The 18,785-nt window shown below is 36.3% G+C and overlaps 1 protein-coding gene across 1 annotated transcript in view; it reads right to left on the bottom strand.

Annotated features, from left to right (window-relative positions):
• Positions 1–18,785, bottom strand: part of nbn (nibrin) — a 20,327-nt gene extending 1,542 nt beyond the window's left edge. The window contains exons 1-15 of the mRNA XM_079837393.1: positions 18,580–18,785; positions 17,526–17,647; positions 13,497–13,624; positions 13,013–13,172; positions 12,781–12,884; positions 12,535–12,652; positions 9,151–9,341; positions 8,820–8,917; positions 8,439–8,577; positions 4,828–5,169; positions 1,842–2,481; positions 1,691–1,753; positions 1,365–1,526; positions 1,149–1,262; positions 174–223 (exon numbers count right to left, since the gene is read on the bottom strand). Of these exons, the coding sequence (XP_079693519.1) occupies positions 174–223; positions 1,149–1,262; positions 1,365–1,526; positions 1,691–1,753; positions 1,842–2,481; positions 4,828–5,169; positions 8,439–8,577; positions 8,820–8,917; positions 9,151–9,341; positions 12,535–12,652; positions 12,781–12,884; positions 13,013–13,172; positions 13,497–13,624; positions 17,526–17,647; positions 18,580–18,610 (2,462 nt within the window). The 5' untranslated portion in view covers positions 18,611–18,785. The remainder of the gene's footprint in view (positions 1–173; positions 224–1,148; positions 1,263–1,364; positions 1,527–1,690; positions 1,754–1,841; positions 2,482–4,827; positions 5,170–8,438; positions 8,578–8,819; positions 8,918–9,150; positions 9,342–12,534; positions 12,653–12,780; positions 12,885–13,012; positions 13,173–13,496; positions 13,625–17,525; positions 17,648–18,579) is intronic.

Here is an 18,785-nt window from a genome sequence, read left to right as displayed (position 1 = left end):
GAGGGTGAGAAATGTACTGGGATCAAACAATATCAGTCAGGGTTCAAAAGAACACTAAAAGTGCTGACGTCTCACTTGACGTCACCCATTGGATTCTGTTTGTTTGATCCATGCCCCTCCCCTCATCCATTTTTTTATGCCCTACTGTCTGCACAAGCACATAGACTGCATACCTGAACAAATCATCTCCCAAATTCTCCTCCCGTTCATTCTGTTTTTCCTCCTAAAAGAGAGAAAATACATGTCATGTCACTAGTGAGGTTAATGTATTTCAATTAGATTGTCACTCAATCTAAAAATCTACATTTTGAGGTGGTCCTTCCTCTTATTCAGACAGCTTGTTTTATTTAGGAGCTGGAAATACCATTAAAAAGTGAAAATTAAACTGCACTAGTCAACAGAAGTGCACAGCTCTAACAAAATGCTTGCGCAACCATCCTGCGTTGAGTTTTTGAGTCACTGATAGTATTTTAAGTGAATTGTGCAAGATATTGTCAATGTGCGGATCAGTGACCGCTTTCTATGTTTACTGTCATTCACTGCATAAATGAACCAATGTATACTAATTAAAACATGACAAAATACACATCAATCGAAAGGACCATTTACATCTACTAGCGACTGTAATTTTGTATGTCGTTTTTCGAAAGTAAGGATGCAAGTCAACAGGTTAAGTTTCACATCTGCACAATTGTGCGGATGGACGACAGCTCAGTTTGTTCTGCTATTGTTGCTTTTAGTTTTCAAAGAAAAAAAAAGTTACTGCTATCAGTGTTGATGTTCAACTCGGTATCCAGGGTCCTTAACATTCCACACACAAATCACAATGATAATTATGCAACTGCAACTACTGTGCATTTTTTTATGCTTTGATGAATATTTAACCAAAAAAAATCCTATATGCAGTACTTTGATGACATAAAAGCTAAAAGTCATTTGGTTGTGAATAAAACAGCCATAAAAAAGTTACATTTCTTTTTAGGGGTGCACTGTTATTCAATTATTGATGTTTTTAAAAATGAACTTTAAGTGAGCAAAAAAATATTGTAAAAAAGAGGGAAAATGAGCACCCACAATTAAATATATAATTTCAGCTAATAAAATTTCCTCCATAACCTCAATTTCCCGTGGTTTCTTGTTCCTCTCACCTCTGTTGCCTGTCTAAGCCATTCCTCCAGTTCAGAGTTCTTGCTGCGATTGTGAGCCACCAGATCCGAGCCTCCAATAATGTTGGGCAGTCCACTGAATCCAGGGATATTTTTCTTCACACAAACACACAGAAGCCATTCAAAATGTTATATGAACAGACACTGTGATGCTTTGCCATAATATTACAGAAGCATGCACGGGACTCTTGCTCAGACCTTGCGGAACCTTTTGACATTTTTGTCATTGGGGTCATGGGACTGTAGCGGGCCAGGTCTTGATCTGGATGAGGTGCTCACAGTCAGCGATTTAAACTGAACCTGTAGGAGACTCCTAGGCAGCTCTGGGTCATTTTCGGATCCGGATTTGGAGGTCGAGGCCTTCAGAACAAAAGAGATTTTAGTACACAAACATGTTGCAAGACACTCTGAGGGAAAACAGGGTGAACATAGTGATCATGACCCTTATGAAACCCTGAAAAGATATTATTAGGTAGTGCAGGTCAAACCGACTCATGACTTACATCTGTATTAAAACCTCTCACCTGCATTTCCTGTTTGGCTACAGCCTCACTTTGCTGGGAAATGCCATTTTGAGCCCTTGAATTCTGAAACAAAAACACAAACATGGGACTAGCTGTTCTGCAGATAAAAACCGAAAAGATATTTATATGAAACAAATTATAGCTGTCGTACCACAACAAAAGACACTTCCTCCTCTTTGACCTCTTCATGTTCGGGTCTTTTCCCCTTGTTTGCTGATCTATGTGCTTCCAGATCTGGCGTTTGATTGGGTGACTTCTTTGACTGCCTCTCAGAGCCCTGATTTGTTGCAGCTGGGCCTGTTCTGTCCAACAGCAAGTTCTGAATGTTGTTGGCACAGCTTTGCTGATTCTTTGTGCCTTTTCTGCTTGTGTCCTCTTGCTGATTGGGTAATTGTGGGTTATTGATTGTGCTGTTTGGTCCTGACTCAAGACGTTGTTTTTTATTAGCTGCAGCACACGGAGGCTGATCCATCTCTTCGGACATTATGGATTCAAGCTCTTCAAGGGACATTTCTAATTCAGCAGCTGCTGCAGGTTCCTCCGAGCCTGATGGGACGTCAAGCTCTGGTTCTTTCCTCTTTTTGCTGCCAGAGCTTTGACTGGACTCACAAGCCTGACCCAGACTTGCACTAAACTCAGATGTTGACACTGAGCTGTGTTGGTTTTGGGCAGTATGCGATTTTTTGTAAGATCTACTGGTGGAGGAGTTTTGCTGAATCTCATTTTTTTTCTCTTCACCGTCTTTTCTGAAGATTTTGGTCTGGGCAGAATTGGCATGGTCTTCACGGGGTCTGCAACCATGAACAAAACATATTCACAAAATGGTTCTTACATCATGCAACATTGCAACGGAAAATATTGTCACATGACCCTTTACACCTGGTATTCATGTCCATCCTGGGTGATCTGATTATAAGTGGTCAGTTGAGACACATTAGCCAGTTGTTTTAAGGCCTTATGACTTCTTTTAATCATACTTCATTCAACTACATGCATCATTTTCTGTCACTTTTCTCATTACTTTACATATTGATGAAGCACAAACGTAAAAAGTAAAATATATATATATTTTTAATTAAAAAATAAACCAAATAAATAAATTCAATCTCACTACGAAGCACGAACATCACTTATCTAGAATAAGGAATTTATTTATTTGGTTTATTTTTTCATTAAAAAATATATATATATTTTATTTTTTACGTTTGTGCTTTATCAATATGTAAAGTAATGAGAAAAGTGACAGAAAATGATGCATGTAGTTGAATGAAGTATGATTAAAAGAAGTCATAAGGCCTAACAAACAAAAAATGAAGTTGTATTAACTTCATATGTGTGTGCTTCACATAACCTACACTACCATTCTAGAGTTTAGGGTCAGTGGTGTGTTCACACTTGTTGCCGCTTGGTTAATTTGGTCCAGAACAAAAAATAAATAAAATTGGTCCTGGTCCGCTTAGCATTCAGACATAAATGCACTCATTGCATGTGTGTAGCCTACATATGATGGTATTTTAACCAGCAGAGAAGCTTATAAAATGTAGTCAAAACAACGGCAAGAATCCCTCCGTCACACACACAAACGATCTGCTGCGAGGAGACGCGGTTCTAATGCCTGTGCCGAACTGTGATGGCAACATCACAACGTGAGAATTCTGTCCTTTTTAGGGTCTCATCTTCCAGCTTTTGGTTCATTTACATGTCTTTGTTCCGTGTTGCGTTCATAAATCATTCAAACCCAAAGGGGACCGAGACACATTTTTTCAGAATGACCTTTTTCTTTTTAGAATGATTTCTGAAAGATCATGTGGCACTGAAGACTTAAGTAATGGCTGCTGAAAATCCAACTTTATAAAAAACTTAAAATATATTTTAAAATATCTTAAAATAGAAAAGAGTTATTTTAAAATGCCTATGGCTATATTCACACTGCAGGCAAAAGTGGCCCAAATAAAAAAAAAATTGCTCACCTACGATTTTTTTTTAACAGTGTGAACAGCATAAACCACATGGAATCTTTTCTTATTCTGATTTGGGCCACTTCAATATGTGGTCCTAAATCCGATACAGGTCAGATGTTTTGCAATTCGACCTCAGTCATATCGGAATTCATATATACTGGTAGTTCTTTAAAGTTCAGTAGTTCTACCGGTGAGCTGTTATACTCGTAAGTATTACAGTGACAGCTCTGAAAACTGCACAGAAAAAAGTTGCTCTCTTTCTCTTCATCCTCCTTATCGCTTGCACACAAATTTGCTGTCTTCCGCAGCACATAACCTTATAAATTAATGAGTAAATGCTGACTTCAGTAACCTCCGTGTTTACTTCCGTATGGCAGCGTGCGGCATGCCGTCTTTGTTATTCTTTTGGGTATGCGGGTCAGTCTGATATTGGCCACATTTAAAAGATAATGTGAATAGCCAAAAAAAAAAAATTCAGATCTGAGCAATAAATCAGAATTGAGCATTAAGGCTTTCAGTGTGAATGTAGCCTTAGGCTCTGTTTACACCTGGTATTAAGATGCGTTTTGGTCGATCGGATCACGAGGGTGATGCTAAATACAGGTGTAAACAGGGTCTAAAGCGTTTTGACCTTGTCCACTTTCAACCACTTCTAGAGGTAGTCGAAAATGCATTCGACCGGATTGCTTTTGTAGTGTAGACTCATGTGGTCCAATGCATTTGAACAGCTGCAAAAGACCTAATTTAATTTAAACTTAATTTAAATTGATTTAAAATGCTGGAAACCGTTTGGATTGGTTTAAAGACGAAAAACGTACCAAGCACAATGTTCTCCCACCATTCCTGATCTCTAACACGCACTCACCGCGCTCGGCATGGTCTTGCGGCTTTCAGAGCAGAATGAGAGCAGCATATGTTTTTCCATGTTCTCCAAGTGCACGCACATATAAATTGTGCAAGCTTATATTGTCCATTAGATTGAAAGATATGAAAAAAACATACATTTACCAGCCCATAGACCCTCCCCTTGAAGAAATCAGGACAGAAGTGGTTGAAAGACCAGGTGTAAACAGGTATGTGTCTCCCTCGTCTACTTGTGATCCAATCGAAACAAAACGCATCTTAACACCAGGTGTAAACAGGGCCATAGTGATTGTGCTGTGGCATTAGACTTGCCTTTTCTTGCCGGCAGGCTGGAAGAAGTTTGTGAGGGCTGTCTGTTTCTTGGGGGACTGTTTTAGTGTGGTGCTGCCATTGGGAGGTGCAGTCAATTTCGCAGAACCTTCAAATTCAACTTGCCCCCTGCCCGAACGAGCGGAACCTTTCTTCATCCTCCGCTCAGGCTCAACCATGCTGAAGCTCTCAGATGACCTCACAGTCTCACTGATGATGCGGGAAGTGGAAGGTTCCGGGCCGAGGGATGAGGATTTATTGGTTGCTGACTGTGTGGAGGCCTTCTGTGTGGGACGTGTCTTCTCAGGAGTCTCCCCAACAGCACTGATCCCACTAGTAACCATTCTGAAAATATGAACATTGACTCAATTTATACGAAAGTTTTATATTAACACTACTTATTAACATTATTTACAAGTATTGCTGTAAAACAGTGGTGTTCAAACCCTGGTCTGCAGACTTTGAATTGATCTATTAAAAAAAATATTAATATATATATATATAATTTTTAAAGTAAAGTTACATCATTTCGTAAAAGTAGCAGTCTAGTTAATTTTTTTTAAGATAAAAAAAGTAGTCTGGTTAAATTATAGATCAGTAAAAATAAGGCTATTTCAAGTTATAAGGTATAATTTAAGGATAATTTGAACACCATTTAAAATGTTAGGTTATTATTCTGAAGTTCAGGGGCCAGTTACACCAGCTGTACGCAAGTTACAGCTTAGCCTAGTTTGGACTTAAATGGAAATGAAGTTACAACTTTCGACTAATGTTTAATAGCTTAAGAAATAAGGTGGTTAAGACATTATGGCAGGCTAAGGCGCAATATTTTATTAATATATTAAATGAGGTTAAAGGAAATGGCAAAAAGGTGTGGCAAACTATTAATCAACTGATAAAGAAAGAATCTAAATCATGTACTAAATGTTCAGAACTAAATGTTGAAGGAAGAATACTTAATAAACCTGATGAAATTATAGATACTTTTAATAATTATTTTGTTGATTTGTTGAATTTGGTATCAGATATAGCTAACCTAATTCTGTTAACTCAGCGGAACCTGCTTTTGATTTAACAACAGTGTCAGAGAATAAGATTCAAAATATTATAAAAACCTTGAAAAACTCATACGTTAAAGATATAGATGGGTTAAATTGTAATTTTTAAAAAACTAATTGTGAAAAATTTGTAGTACCAATCACACATCTTGTGAACTTATCGATTAGGCAATCTATTTTTCCAAATTGCTGGAAAACTGGGATAGTTACCCCAGTTTTCAAAGCAGGTGATCCACTAAATGTAGAAAATTATAGGCCAATTTCAATTTTGTCAGCTGTATCTAAAATAACAGAAAGAGTAGTAACTGAGCAAATTGTAAATTTTTTAGACACACAAAATAATTTATTGTGCCCTATGCAATTTGGGTTCCGTAAAAAGCATTCCACGGAAACTGCTGTGTTATCTCATTGAGCAAGTGCGATTAAAATTAGATAAGGGTGGGGTTGTGGGTGCAGTGTTTCTCGATCTGCAAAAAGCATTTGACACGTTAAACCATAATATTTTATTATCTAAATTAACTCATTTAAATTTTTCTATGCGAACAATGAAATGGATTGAGTCTTATCTTACATCAAGGAAACAATGCACCCGGATTAAAACACGTATATCTTCAATAAGACACTGTTCAACAGGGGTACCACAGGGGTCCATACTAGGACCTCTACTTTTTAGTCTGTACTTGAATGATCTTCCAGATGTTTGTCTTGATGTATCTATTCAAATGTACACAGACGATACTGTGATTTATGTACATGATAAAACAACTGAACAGGTATCACAAAAATTATCTGCTGTCATGACCAAAATCTCAGACTGGCTTAATCTGTGTTGTCTATCGTTAAATGTCCAGAAAACTGCTTGTATGTACTTTAAGATTAGAAAGATGGAGGAGGTTATACCAGATATATTAGTAAATGGCGAAAGATTAGAAATTGTATCAGATTTTAAATATCTTGGAGTTATTTTAGACACTCACTTAACATTTGAAAAGCATGTTAAAAAAATTGTTTGTACAGTTACACCCCAACTTAGAAATTTTACATTTATAGCTGAAGCTGCAAGAATCTTTCTACACTCTTTAATTTTTCCTCACTTCTCTTACTGCATTACTTCATGGTCCCAAGCAGGAAAATCTACTCTTAGACCTTTGCATAGTCTATACAAACGTGCTATAAAAGTGTTTGATAAGAAACCTGACATACATCATCATTGTCTTATAATTCAAAATCATTATCTTCTTAGCTTTAATAACTTTGTAGTATTTCACAACTGTAGTTTAATGTATAAAATTGTGCATGATCTTGCACCTCCACCTTTAAAGATGTTTGTTTCATCGCGCAAAGACAGTTTAAGACCGACAAGAGCCTCGTTAAGAGGTGACTGTGAAGCGCATTTTAGAAAAACAGATTTTGGCCGATCAGCCTTTTCTATAAAGGCTGTTAATAACTGGAATAGCTTACCAACTGATATTAGACAGTGTACTACCTTTGTCCAGTTTAAATTACATTTGAAAAGATTTTTAAAGGCAAGTCAGGTTTGTGATCATTAATTATACAAGGTAAACAATTTTTGAATATGTTTTTTTTTTTTTTTTGTATTCTATTGTATTTAATCTGTATGGTATTTTTATTGATAATTTGGTATACTCCTGCCCAGGGACAACAGATGAAATCTAGCTTTGTAGCTAATTCTGGGGTAATATTGTATTGTCCATTGACCCTGTCAAATAAAGAATAAATAAATAAATAAATAAACTTACACACTACTAAATATTTTCGCATTGCACCATTAAACTTTGCACCATTGAAACGTAACTCAATGAATAAACTAAACATTTAAGGAAGCCTCCAACCAGGAGTAACCGTTAGAATAAAACAGCAACTGACTGATTTGCATCATTAAGCTTTTTTTACCCGACAGACTTGAATCTTTTAGACAAATATGATAATGCTGATATTTACATTCGTGTTGTGCACGTCAAATAACTCAGTCATAATAAAATGTAATTTCTTATGGTTAAATTGAACCATATTCATTTAAAATAGCTTCATGTTATTTTACAAAAATACCTATTGTTATTCATGATTAAATATGTATCATATAATAATATAATAAAAATATTTTACCGTTACCGCAAGACAAGAGAAGAATGAAGGATAAACTGAAATTCACAGCCTTTCAACACAACGTCTGCTCATGTATTAGAAGGCTGCTATTGTATCATTAAGAGTAAACGTGAGACACGAGGTAGTTTGATGCCGTCTCTTGTGATGCTTTTGTTTGTTGCCCTGCCGTTCATGTGTTTTGAAGGAGACGTGACTTTTGAAAATGCTCTGAAGGGAAGGTGGGATCTTAAGCTTTCAAAGCTAGCTCGCTATTGCAAGCCTCTCCGAAAATTGCCAACCCTACAATTAAGAAAGAACTTACAAATGGCTGGTGTAACCCAACCCAGATCTGGAGATGTTAGGTGGTTCATTTAGCTTTTTATTTCTATTCTTGAAGATGTGCACCACATGACACCGGTATTCTGTATGAATCAGAGCACAGAATTTTACCTGCTCTGATCTTGAGAGACCTCAGTGTTGACCACATAGGCTGTGATATTCTGGGAAGGTGCCGCGAGCGCCGTCTCATCTACGGCAGTGTTCTGAGAAAGTGTTGCTGCAGCAATGACTGGCTTCACGTCCACAGATTCTGGGAAGAAATGTTGAGAAATTGTTATTGATGTGTAGGTTTGTGCGTAAAGCCAATCCTTTTGGCCAGCAGGAAGTCCACTTCTCAAATTCACTGCCATAAAAGGACCATTATGCACACAATTAAAAAAAATCAATCATCATCATATTCATTATTATTCAGTCATCATCGTTAACATACCGAGAAAACACTACTAAAAACAGTCCTACACCAGATGTGTATGTAAGTGTGTGTAAACCCACCAGATTGAACAGACGAACAGGGATTGCAGTATGTTTGATTATTGACATGAATGGCAGCCAATCCGATCTCAGATTCTGTGATAAAGCGCAAGCCATTTCTGTGTGAACAAGACAAAACAAAGAATTTAGAGCGGAGTAGAACTGCATAAAACAGTAAAGTAAAACATTTACTATATTTTCCATAATATATACAACATTACAAAATGGAATCAATCAACAAACAAAAATTTTGAAAAGCTTTATCATATTACTCAATATACAGAATAATTACTATAGACATGTCTGAACTAGTAACAGACAGCATAGATAGACTATAAAAATACACACACACCTGTGCAGAATCTGGGCCACAGAATCCACCCACTTCTTGGAGTTCGGAGGGATCACAGCCTGGGAGTTCCCTGACATCATGTCAACCACACAAGTGCTGCTCGTCTCCAAGAGTGAAACGGGCAGAGGACCCTCGTCCAAAAGCTGGCAGACCCCACCTCCACAACTCACTGCCAGACTCAAACGCTTCATCTGAAAAGATACACAAAACATCAGTGACTACTCTGGCTGTATTTCAACTGGGATTACAAGGATTTTTTCATTACAGCTATGTACTGCAAGAGGGAAAATTAAACTGCAAATGAAACTACTACTAAACTGCCATGTTGTCTATTAAAAAGAATAGAGCCTTAAACTTCTTGTTTTAATAAGGAATTGAACTTTTTTATACTTCAAACATTTATAAATCAAAAACGTTAGCCTTTTACTTTAGTAAAAAATCATTCTAGAAAAAATAAAATAAAATGTGTTAATTTAAATATAGCTGAAATGAAATAAACTTAAACAAGAATATAAAAAAATCTGAATAAAAAATTGCAACTGATAAAACAAATTTAACTGAATTTGATAAAATTTGTCAAACTAAAACTGAAATAAACATGTATTTAAACTATATAGGAATATAAAAAAAACCCGGTTCCCTTAGATACTACATGAGTACTGCGAGGCGTCTTGTCTTATTAGGCTTAATAAGACGAAACAACACAGTACTCGTGTAGTATCGCAAGGGAACTAAATTTGAACTTTTGGAAAAACTTTTCATTCTGGTTTTCCAGAGGTTACACACTTCTCCCACAAAACCACTAAAGAGAAAAACGACCATGTGACCCCACTGCACTGCTGTAGTTTCTATCAGCAGGTATTCACTCACAAACGAACCTGCTGGTTACAGAGAATATACCAGCTGTTCGACTTCACATGGTCTGCTCTTACTCTGAGCTAATCAGCACTGTTTTACACCTCCTGATTAATACAGAACAGCAGGGAGAAACTCCTATGTGACATGATCAAACTTTTTCACTGCAACAGCCTAATGAATGCATGTCTAATTTGAACTTCTGGGGGCAAAGATCGAAGATAAAGAATACATGAAATTGGTAAGAAAGGTCAGCGTGCTTGTAACTGAGAGACCGTAATGTATTTTCCAACATTACAGTATAATAGAGAAATAAAGTAGAAATTAAGGAGTTTTTTCTATGTTTTTTCTGTCTTCGGGTCTGGTAGTGGAAATACTTAACACACATCTGCACAGCTGTGGGTGTGAAAAGATCTCAATCAGCTCCCTAGTTCAGTAGTCAGGGCACTGATTAGGGAGTCAGCCATTTTAAGGGCTGTCTCAATCGCAGTATCCTTCCAGTGCACTGAAACGTTCCCTCCCTAAAAAGTCCCACAGTGCACCGCGAAATCCAGGGTGCATCGATGCTGACTATGTTCCCTTAACGGAAGTTCTGAAGCACGAAACTTAAATCACGTGAGCCAACTCACTACAAATAACGACCGATAACGACACGATATGTTTTTAAAAATAAAAATCATTATTTTATTATATTATAGCATAAACATACATCGTTAGACAGTTAATGAAAAAAAGCTAGCTAACATTTATAATTTATTTACGGCTGAAATGTTGCACGTACAGTATTTGTAACAAGCAAAGTATTTACCATAATGTACTTTAATTAACATTACAAGTAATGTCAGAAAGATATCAGCTCTGCTATTATTCAGTAATATACCAGTAATGCTGTTGTACAATAAGGACGTTGTCACGTCGCCGGAAATAGAGTCATCAGTGTCCCAATGTGTAGTGAGCCAGCATTCTTTACTGTCCTTACCAGTGCCCGAATTCATTTACACAGTATACTAATTCACAAGCTCGGGAGCTAGAGAACTGATTGAGATGCAGCCAACTTCTTTTTGTATGTAGTAACTGGTGACTTGATAAGGAACATGAAAGTGAAAGAACAATAACACAATCCTTTGGCCTCATATTTAGTAAAATAGGCCAGATTCCAGTACGATGCCAGCAGCCAAACCAACTTATACATCCTGCTCTACAAGATATTCTTGTATTTATTGTAGAGATGCTCTGATCAGAATTTTTGGGGCCGATCACCGATTACTGATCACCAAGATCATGATCTGCCAATTGCCGATCACTGCCGATCACAGAATGGCAATCTTTTATCTATAATCGTGCAGATTTTGCACCATTTGTAGAAATGAAACTAACTCTAAATTAACTGTATTGAGGAAAAAAAACTGTAGAAATAGGCTAGAGTCAAGATCTTGAAGAAACACCAAGTGTTTATTTTAGAAAATTAGATAACTTAAGGCTACTGTAGGCCATCTTTCCCAAATAAATGTATATAATAAATGTATACAATTATCTCACCTAAATATTTGATCATGCAGTGCATTTTTGTTTTTAAAAACAAATTTTCAGGTAGGTCTAACATTAGTATTAAGGTAAGAAATACTAAAGACATTTAATAAGAAATGTAAATTAATATTGGTCTTCCCTGAATAAATTAAATTAGATTAATCCTTACTCTTAAGGTTGCAAAAGTTAGTCATTCAAGAGCAGTGAGTGTCATAAAGGTTCATCAAACAACACAAGACAAAGAAAAACTCAGAGACAGCAGCAGTTTATTCGACAGCTGTCACTTTAAGAGCGAACACGGATACGGTGCAGTTGCACAAATGTTCACTCGCGAGTCACGACAGGGTTTACGTGCATACTCGTCAAGACGGTCATTTAGTACATACATTTGTGTGTATTTGGCCATTTCAGCGCAATTTGTTCAGCGCAAGCTTTTTGTGAGATGGCCTGTGTGTGTGTGTGCGCGCTCGCGGTCTGGAGAGCGCGCGAGTGCTGAGCGGTTTGAACACTGGTAAGACTTAAAAATAAATGCAAATGATAAACTTTAGTGCCTCGATTGTGCAAGTGCTAAATCCTGTGTCAACTGTCTAGCTCGATTATAGTGCAGATGCGATGCGCTGATGTGAAGCCATTTGAGCATTTTGAAAGGGAGAGAGAGAGCGCGCGCACGCGGTGATTCACTCGAGCTGTTTGTGAACTTACGTCTCACAGAAAGGTTTCAAATGACTGCGTAAGTTATTTAATATAGAAATATGAATTGTACCTCACCTTCAGCATAATTATTTTACTTATTTTAGAAAATGTATTTATTTGAAATAGAAATCTTTTTACCAATCCATTTCTTTGCATCCTTGCTGAATAAAAGACTTCACTTCTTTCCCCCAAAAACAACCATTTGAATGGTAGCGCATAACAGTCGTAATAATATAATGTTAACAGTTGCAAAAGTTACAGTGATGGTATAATTTATAATATTAGTAGTAGTTAAACAATCCCTCTTGCCTGTTTGGAGTTAAAAAACAGAAAAGTTTTCCCCTTGAAGATGCTCTTTCTCTCAGGTCGTGTATTCAGATCCACATTGTCTTTAGCCAGGCTGGGTTCATCAATCTGAGGCCTAAATCTGATCAACACAAAACACAGCAACATCTGATCTATAATGTCTGTTCAAAACATTGCCATTAGCTCGCAGATATTTCAATGAAATAGAACAAGCAACTGTGAGCGAGAGAGAAACGAAACATTCTGTACCTCTCAGCTTCAGGCAGTGGCAGTTTCTGTTGCACAGCCTTGCTAAACGCACTAAAGAATTCAGGTTTTACTATAGGCCGACAGCATAGCAACGCACAGATCGTCTGCCAAGAGAGAGACATCGATTCAGTGGATGTTTAAGTGTACCTTGAAGGTAAATTAGCCATTAATCAGAGAACTGAAAAAAGCCTCAAGGATCAAATAGTCCTTAAGAGGTTAATGACCTCCTTACCTTAATGGTGACCTTTACAGTGGGCATGACGAGATGGGTGCAGTCAAGTGTCCAGGAATTGACAAGTCGCCCTCCGATAGAGCGCACATCTTGAGAGAGGGATGCTTTCCCTTCGTTATCGACACACGAGGAACACACCACAACACACTCCTTCTCCAAACTGAATGGGGAAACAAACTCTCTACTTCAACTTCCATATGACCTCCGAAAAACTACACACAGGTCTAATAGACTACCTTTATAATACCTTTTTGAAGCTTGAAAGCATCAATAGTCATTCATTGTAGTAACAAGGAAAAAAGTGACCAGTACTCAATTGGTTCTCCATTTGTAGTGCATTCAGAGATTCTCCATTTGTAGTACATAGAAGTAACGTCATAGGAACGTTTGAAACGTTTTATTTTAGACTCATCAATTCCTTTACCACTATTAGCCACTTCTGAAGCATCCTCACATACACAAAGGAATGCGTAGACATACAAACCTGAACTTGCTCTGGAAGACTCCAAATGTGATTTTGTCTCCTGTCTGCAGGGTCTTTGTGGAGCCAGTCTCAAGCTTCTCACCATTGATAAAAGTGCCGTATTTAGAACTGTCCTTCACAGTGATCGCCTGGCAACAATATAAAAACAAGAAATCAGACACCGATAGATTTACCACAGAACTACTAACAACTAATCCATACAGCTTTAATGGAAACGGGGCCCTCTAGAGCATGACACCTGCAAGCACGCATTTACAGAATGCAATACCATCTCAAGTTAAACATGATACATAGACATAACTATCAAATCCAGGGCTGGCTCTAGTTTTGACTTGGCCACCCAATCAGAATTTAGGCACATAGTGGTAATCTTTTTTTATTTTTTATTTTTATTTGCACATTAATTAAAAACAATTTGAGGCAGGCTTTTGAGAAGTTTGATGAAGGGCTGTAGAATGCCCCAACCCATCAAAAAATAAATAAATAACACCAGAAAATTGCAGTATTTTTCTTTTATTAGCTCAAAGTAACGACGCGTGATACACTCACGAGGCTCTTTAGTCTGATAAGCGGAAAAGTAGAGGATGACAATTACATGTGCGAAAACGGCAGACATGTTTACTTGTAAATATGAATATACATTGCTATAGCTCTGACTGATTTTAAAGTATCGTTACAACCACAGAAGAAAGTCATATACACCTAGAATGGCTTGAGGGTGGTAATTGTCATTTTTGGGTGAACTATCCCTTTAATATTTATTTTCAGACGACTTACACATTTGTTACATTTTAATCTGGACTAAAACATGCCAGCCGAGAAAAGATTCATATATATTATAATTCTTCATAGTTGTGCAGTTTGAACTTTAAAACATTTGTTTGCTTTTTACACTTTTATTGTGTATTATTATTGTATTTAAACGTTGAGTGGAAAAGGTTATTTTTATTAGTTTAAAAAAGTTATTCTGGTTATTAACTGGTTATTAGACAGAACTAAAATGCTTATCTTTTCAACACGTTTTTGTAATGTAATTCAATATTGTGGAAATACCATATTTTATTGTTTAAAAGATGACAAGTGATCTATCAAAGCACTAAATTAACATAGACATGTGACATTTCATCATTTTTGACTATTTTAAAATACCTGTAGTACGTTTTTTTTTTAATACAGATTGTATTGCTAAATGCATTTAGCAATAAAAATCTATATTCTCAGTCAAATTCTCATAACTTTTCCCCCCAAAACTTATACAAATATAATATATTGCATCCTGAATTTAAATAAGGGCTTCACAGCGAGAATGACTAACTGAATTCATAATAAGAAGAATGACTAAGGGGAAATAATGTCACATATATGATTACTGTTCTGCTGTGTAATTAGCAAAATAACAAAAAACAGAAAGTAGTAATTAAAATTTGATTTTTTTAAAATACTTTCCACTGTGTTGCCTTTGAGACAATCTCATTAAGCAACCTAAGATATTTATAGACCAGTGGTGTTTGGTGGTGTTTTAAAATGAGGAGGCAAAGTCCACACATTTTTTTCTATATATATCATATATCTATATATATATATTTTTTTTTTTTCTGTTACACTTAATTTTCCTGGTTAAATAAACATAACATAAAAAGAAAGTCAAGTCAAGTCAACTTTTTGACTTGTGCAGATTGTTTCAAAGCAGCTTCACAGTGTTAAACAGGAAAATATTGCAACAGAATTTGATTCGGCTGTACAGAATTTGAATTTGAAACGGTGATGTCATCAGCTAATTTCAATTATCATACAGTGACAATGTGGGCAGATCAGTTATTTAGTTGATGTAGTTAATTTAGTTTAGTCATTACATTTATTTGGATATCTACTTGAAAATGTAGTGTCCCCAACTGAGCAAGCCAAGCCAAAGGCGACTGTGGCAAGCAAAACTCCATCAGGTGGTATAATGGAGAAAAAGTTCTCCTCTGGCCAATTAACAAACAGTGTGTGATTATTATTCTGGCAACCTTACAGGTCAGAAGTCATATTAGATTGGAGGCATCACGCCAGAGACGGGTTTATTGAGGATGACATGTCGATTAAACAAAAAAAATATTAAATAGGAATATTCGAAAGATCAGAGTCATCACGATGGGGACGGGTTTATTGAGTTTATTGAGCAAATACAATTTTATGTTGTACTTTTTTTACTATGTAATGTTCTATTTATTAAAACCAAGTATACATTTCATCAACTTACATTTTAATTTAAACAATTTATATTATTTGTGAACTAATGTTTTCTTTTTAATAGTCAACTTATTTTCAGCAGTCATCAAGTTGGTACACACTGGTCACAGACACCAAGCTGATTGCTCACTAAAAACACCGCCAGTCATCCTGTTTTCAGGCCATTTGAAGTTTGATTTTGACGTGACAAAGGGTTGTTTACTTACTATCGCACAAACCAATCATATCATATCCAATCATAACTGATCATATCCAATCATAGCGCAATGGAGGCATTGCCTCCTTTCATGTAACTTTCCCCCATTAATTTGCAATTACCCCCCACTAAACTCACCGCACGTATTAGAGTGTCTGTTTTAAGTCTATGAGGACAGAGGAGGCACTGTACGCCCACTGTAACTTCACCAGCGGGTGTCGCTGTTGGGCAGTGTTACTTTAGAAAAACAGGTGACTTTTACACTTTTTAATGTCACATTTGGTAATATTTGCCTTGCTTTATTTTTGTAATATCGATTATTTTCTCATCCCGCTTTTTTTTTTTTGATGATGATACACGGCCTCCCTTTATGGAGGACGAAACCTGCAAAAACAATAAATAAATAAATATATATAAATAAATAAATCCACAAAATTCTACATAGATAAATATATATATAAGATAAATATATACATATATATTCCTATATATAAAGTATTTTATTACAGCAGGCAATTTTTTTCTAAAAATAAAAATTAAAAAAATTGTACAGGCGAGATATTGGCAGAAGCTCATATAGTAAGTCAGTCTGCCCACTAGGCATTTACTATATAACTTTGTAAATATCGTTCATTTGAATGAATGGTTGGGTGTTATATTTTTGCACACTTGATTGGAATTTGCATCCCTTTAACAGCCTAGGTGAATATGCAGCGAATATCAAACCTATAATAACTAACTTTACTGCGCTCTTTTAGTCGGACAAACAGATCAACAGCCACAACAAATGTAGCTGCTAACTAACCTAAAGCGTGTATAGATGCATCTACTCTGAAGAAAAAAGAATCAGCAGATAGCGTACTGCTGTTTTCAAGTGTCAGCCCATGGTGCTTTAACAACGTTCAGCCAATGGTGGCATACAGTTAACAGTTAAAAGGGAAAAAAACTTTTTATTTAATTATTTATCTCCTCGCACATTTAATTATTTATATATTTGTCCATGTAGAATTTAGTGTATTTATTTATATATTTATTTACTGTTTTTGCAGGTTTCGTCCTCCATATCCCTTGCCTCGTCTTTAAGGCCCTGTCTCAAATTGCACCCTAAACACTCGCAGTCTTTCTACGAGTCTGCACTTTCATGACGTAACGCCACTTTGACTGTCCGGAAGAAGTCTGCTGAGGAGCGCGCTTCAGTGTGGGCTCTGCAAAAATGCACATCAATGGTGTATATTGACCACAAAGGAAGCGCTTGCGAACATCCTTCTGAAAACTAAAATGCCAAATGGGACATCCTACGGTCTTGTGGACTTAACGGAGACATGCACGCGGCAGCCATTGTAAGTCCACAAGACCGTAAGTGCATATAAAGTGTGCCATTTGGAAAGCCAAGGAAAAACAAAGTCAAGATGACTTTTGTATGCTGAAAGAAAGGTGCAAATCATTATTTGAACAATATAAATCAAAGGCATGTTAAAAAAAGTGCTATTCATATTCTCCAAAAGCAGCTCCAGAAACACCTCTCATTGTGGTTTTGGTACATACTGTATAAGAATGACAGATGCCCTTTTTTAACCAACATAACACACAGAGTTACTGACCTGCTCAGTGACAGTGAGATTGGCATGCACACGGCTGATGGACTGATCATTGGACAGCAAAATCTCACAATTCTTACGGCCGACCACATACTCCTGGCCCGGGAGCAGAACGATACATTCCCCTTCAGAAACAGAAAGTAATAAAGTGAATCAAAGCATTCCCATGCTATCCAGACAATAATTACTGGAAACATGGGGAATTTCTCCTGTTAAATGACAAAATCTTTGTCTGTAAATAATAATAATAAAAAGACAATTTAATCACATTTGTAACCACTATTTACTTTTTAAGGGTCTAAAAGTGTTGTTGAACTATAGTTTTCCATTAATGAAAGCTGACTGTCTTGTTTTCATGTGAACGTTTTTACATGACATCATAAAGATGATGTCTGCGTCAAAGCTCCAAGAAAATGAAGTATGTAAAACATACCATATCTGGTACATAAAATACTTCAGGGGTCTGTTATTGATGTATTATTAAGATTGCTCTGTCTAATATAAATCATAGAACTAATCATTAAAAATGTAAACATGTCAGTGGTGACATTTGTGGCTGACAACTGTGAAACCCAGAACCACGTTTTGAATGCGTAACTGAATGATTCAACCATAAAATCAATTATTCATACTTCTTATTGGGAATTTTTTTTTTATTTCAACTCTACATTAACGTTACAGTTGCCTAAAATCGTGACCAGGAAAAAATCAAATACTACTACTAACTTTTTAAAGCCATTCGGTTTGTTTTAGTGGGATATACACAACCCCTACCTGGTGAAATTAAATTAGTTAATTTGATGTTAGCACAATGAAAATCTTGACATTAATAACATAAGACTTTTACACACTGATTGTGCACTCTACCTCTCTATGTCTATCCGTGATTGTATATATGACTTTAGAAGTCCCATAAACAGGAAGACATGTTATGTAAACAGCAATATTACATGACCATTTTATTGCGTGAATGGTTTGCAGTTGGTCTGGATTATACGTACAGTCGTAGTACACTAAAACACCGAAAAACCGACTCATTTTGCACATAAAACGTTACCTCCAGCTTCGGTTGGTTGCAGTTTCCACATTTTAATACTTGTCGCTTTCTAGCGAATAAATACTTTTAAAATCTTATACTGTAGCTGCAAAACTGAACTGTGTGAACTGGCGCGCTACATTTACATCTTCATGTGCGACGAAATACATTTCAGTTTCAAAATAAAAGTCCCACAGTGCAAGTGATGGAAAGTTCAATTCATTTCT

The sequence above is a fragment of the Gobio gobio genome (genome assembly GCF_949357685.1).
Source record: "Gobio gobio genome assembly, chromosome: 15".
Taxonomy (NCBI): domain Eukaryota; kingdom Metazoa; phylum Chordata; class Actinopteri; order Cypriniformes; family Gobionidae; genus Gobio; species Gobio gobio.
The sequence above is the reverse complement of the archived record's forward strand: the minus strand, read 5'-3'. Positions and strand labels throughout refer to the sequence as shown.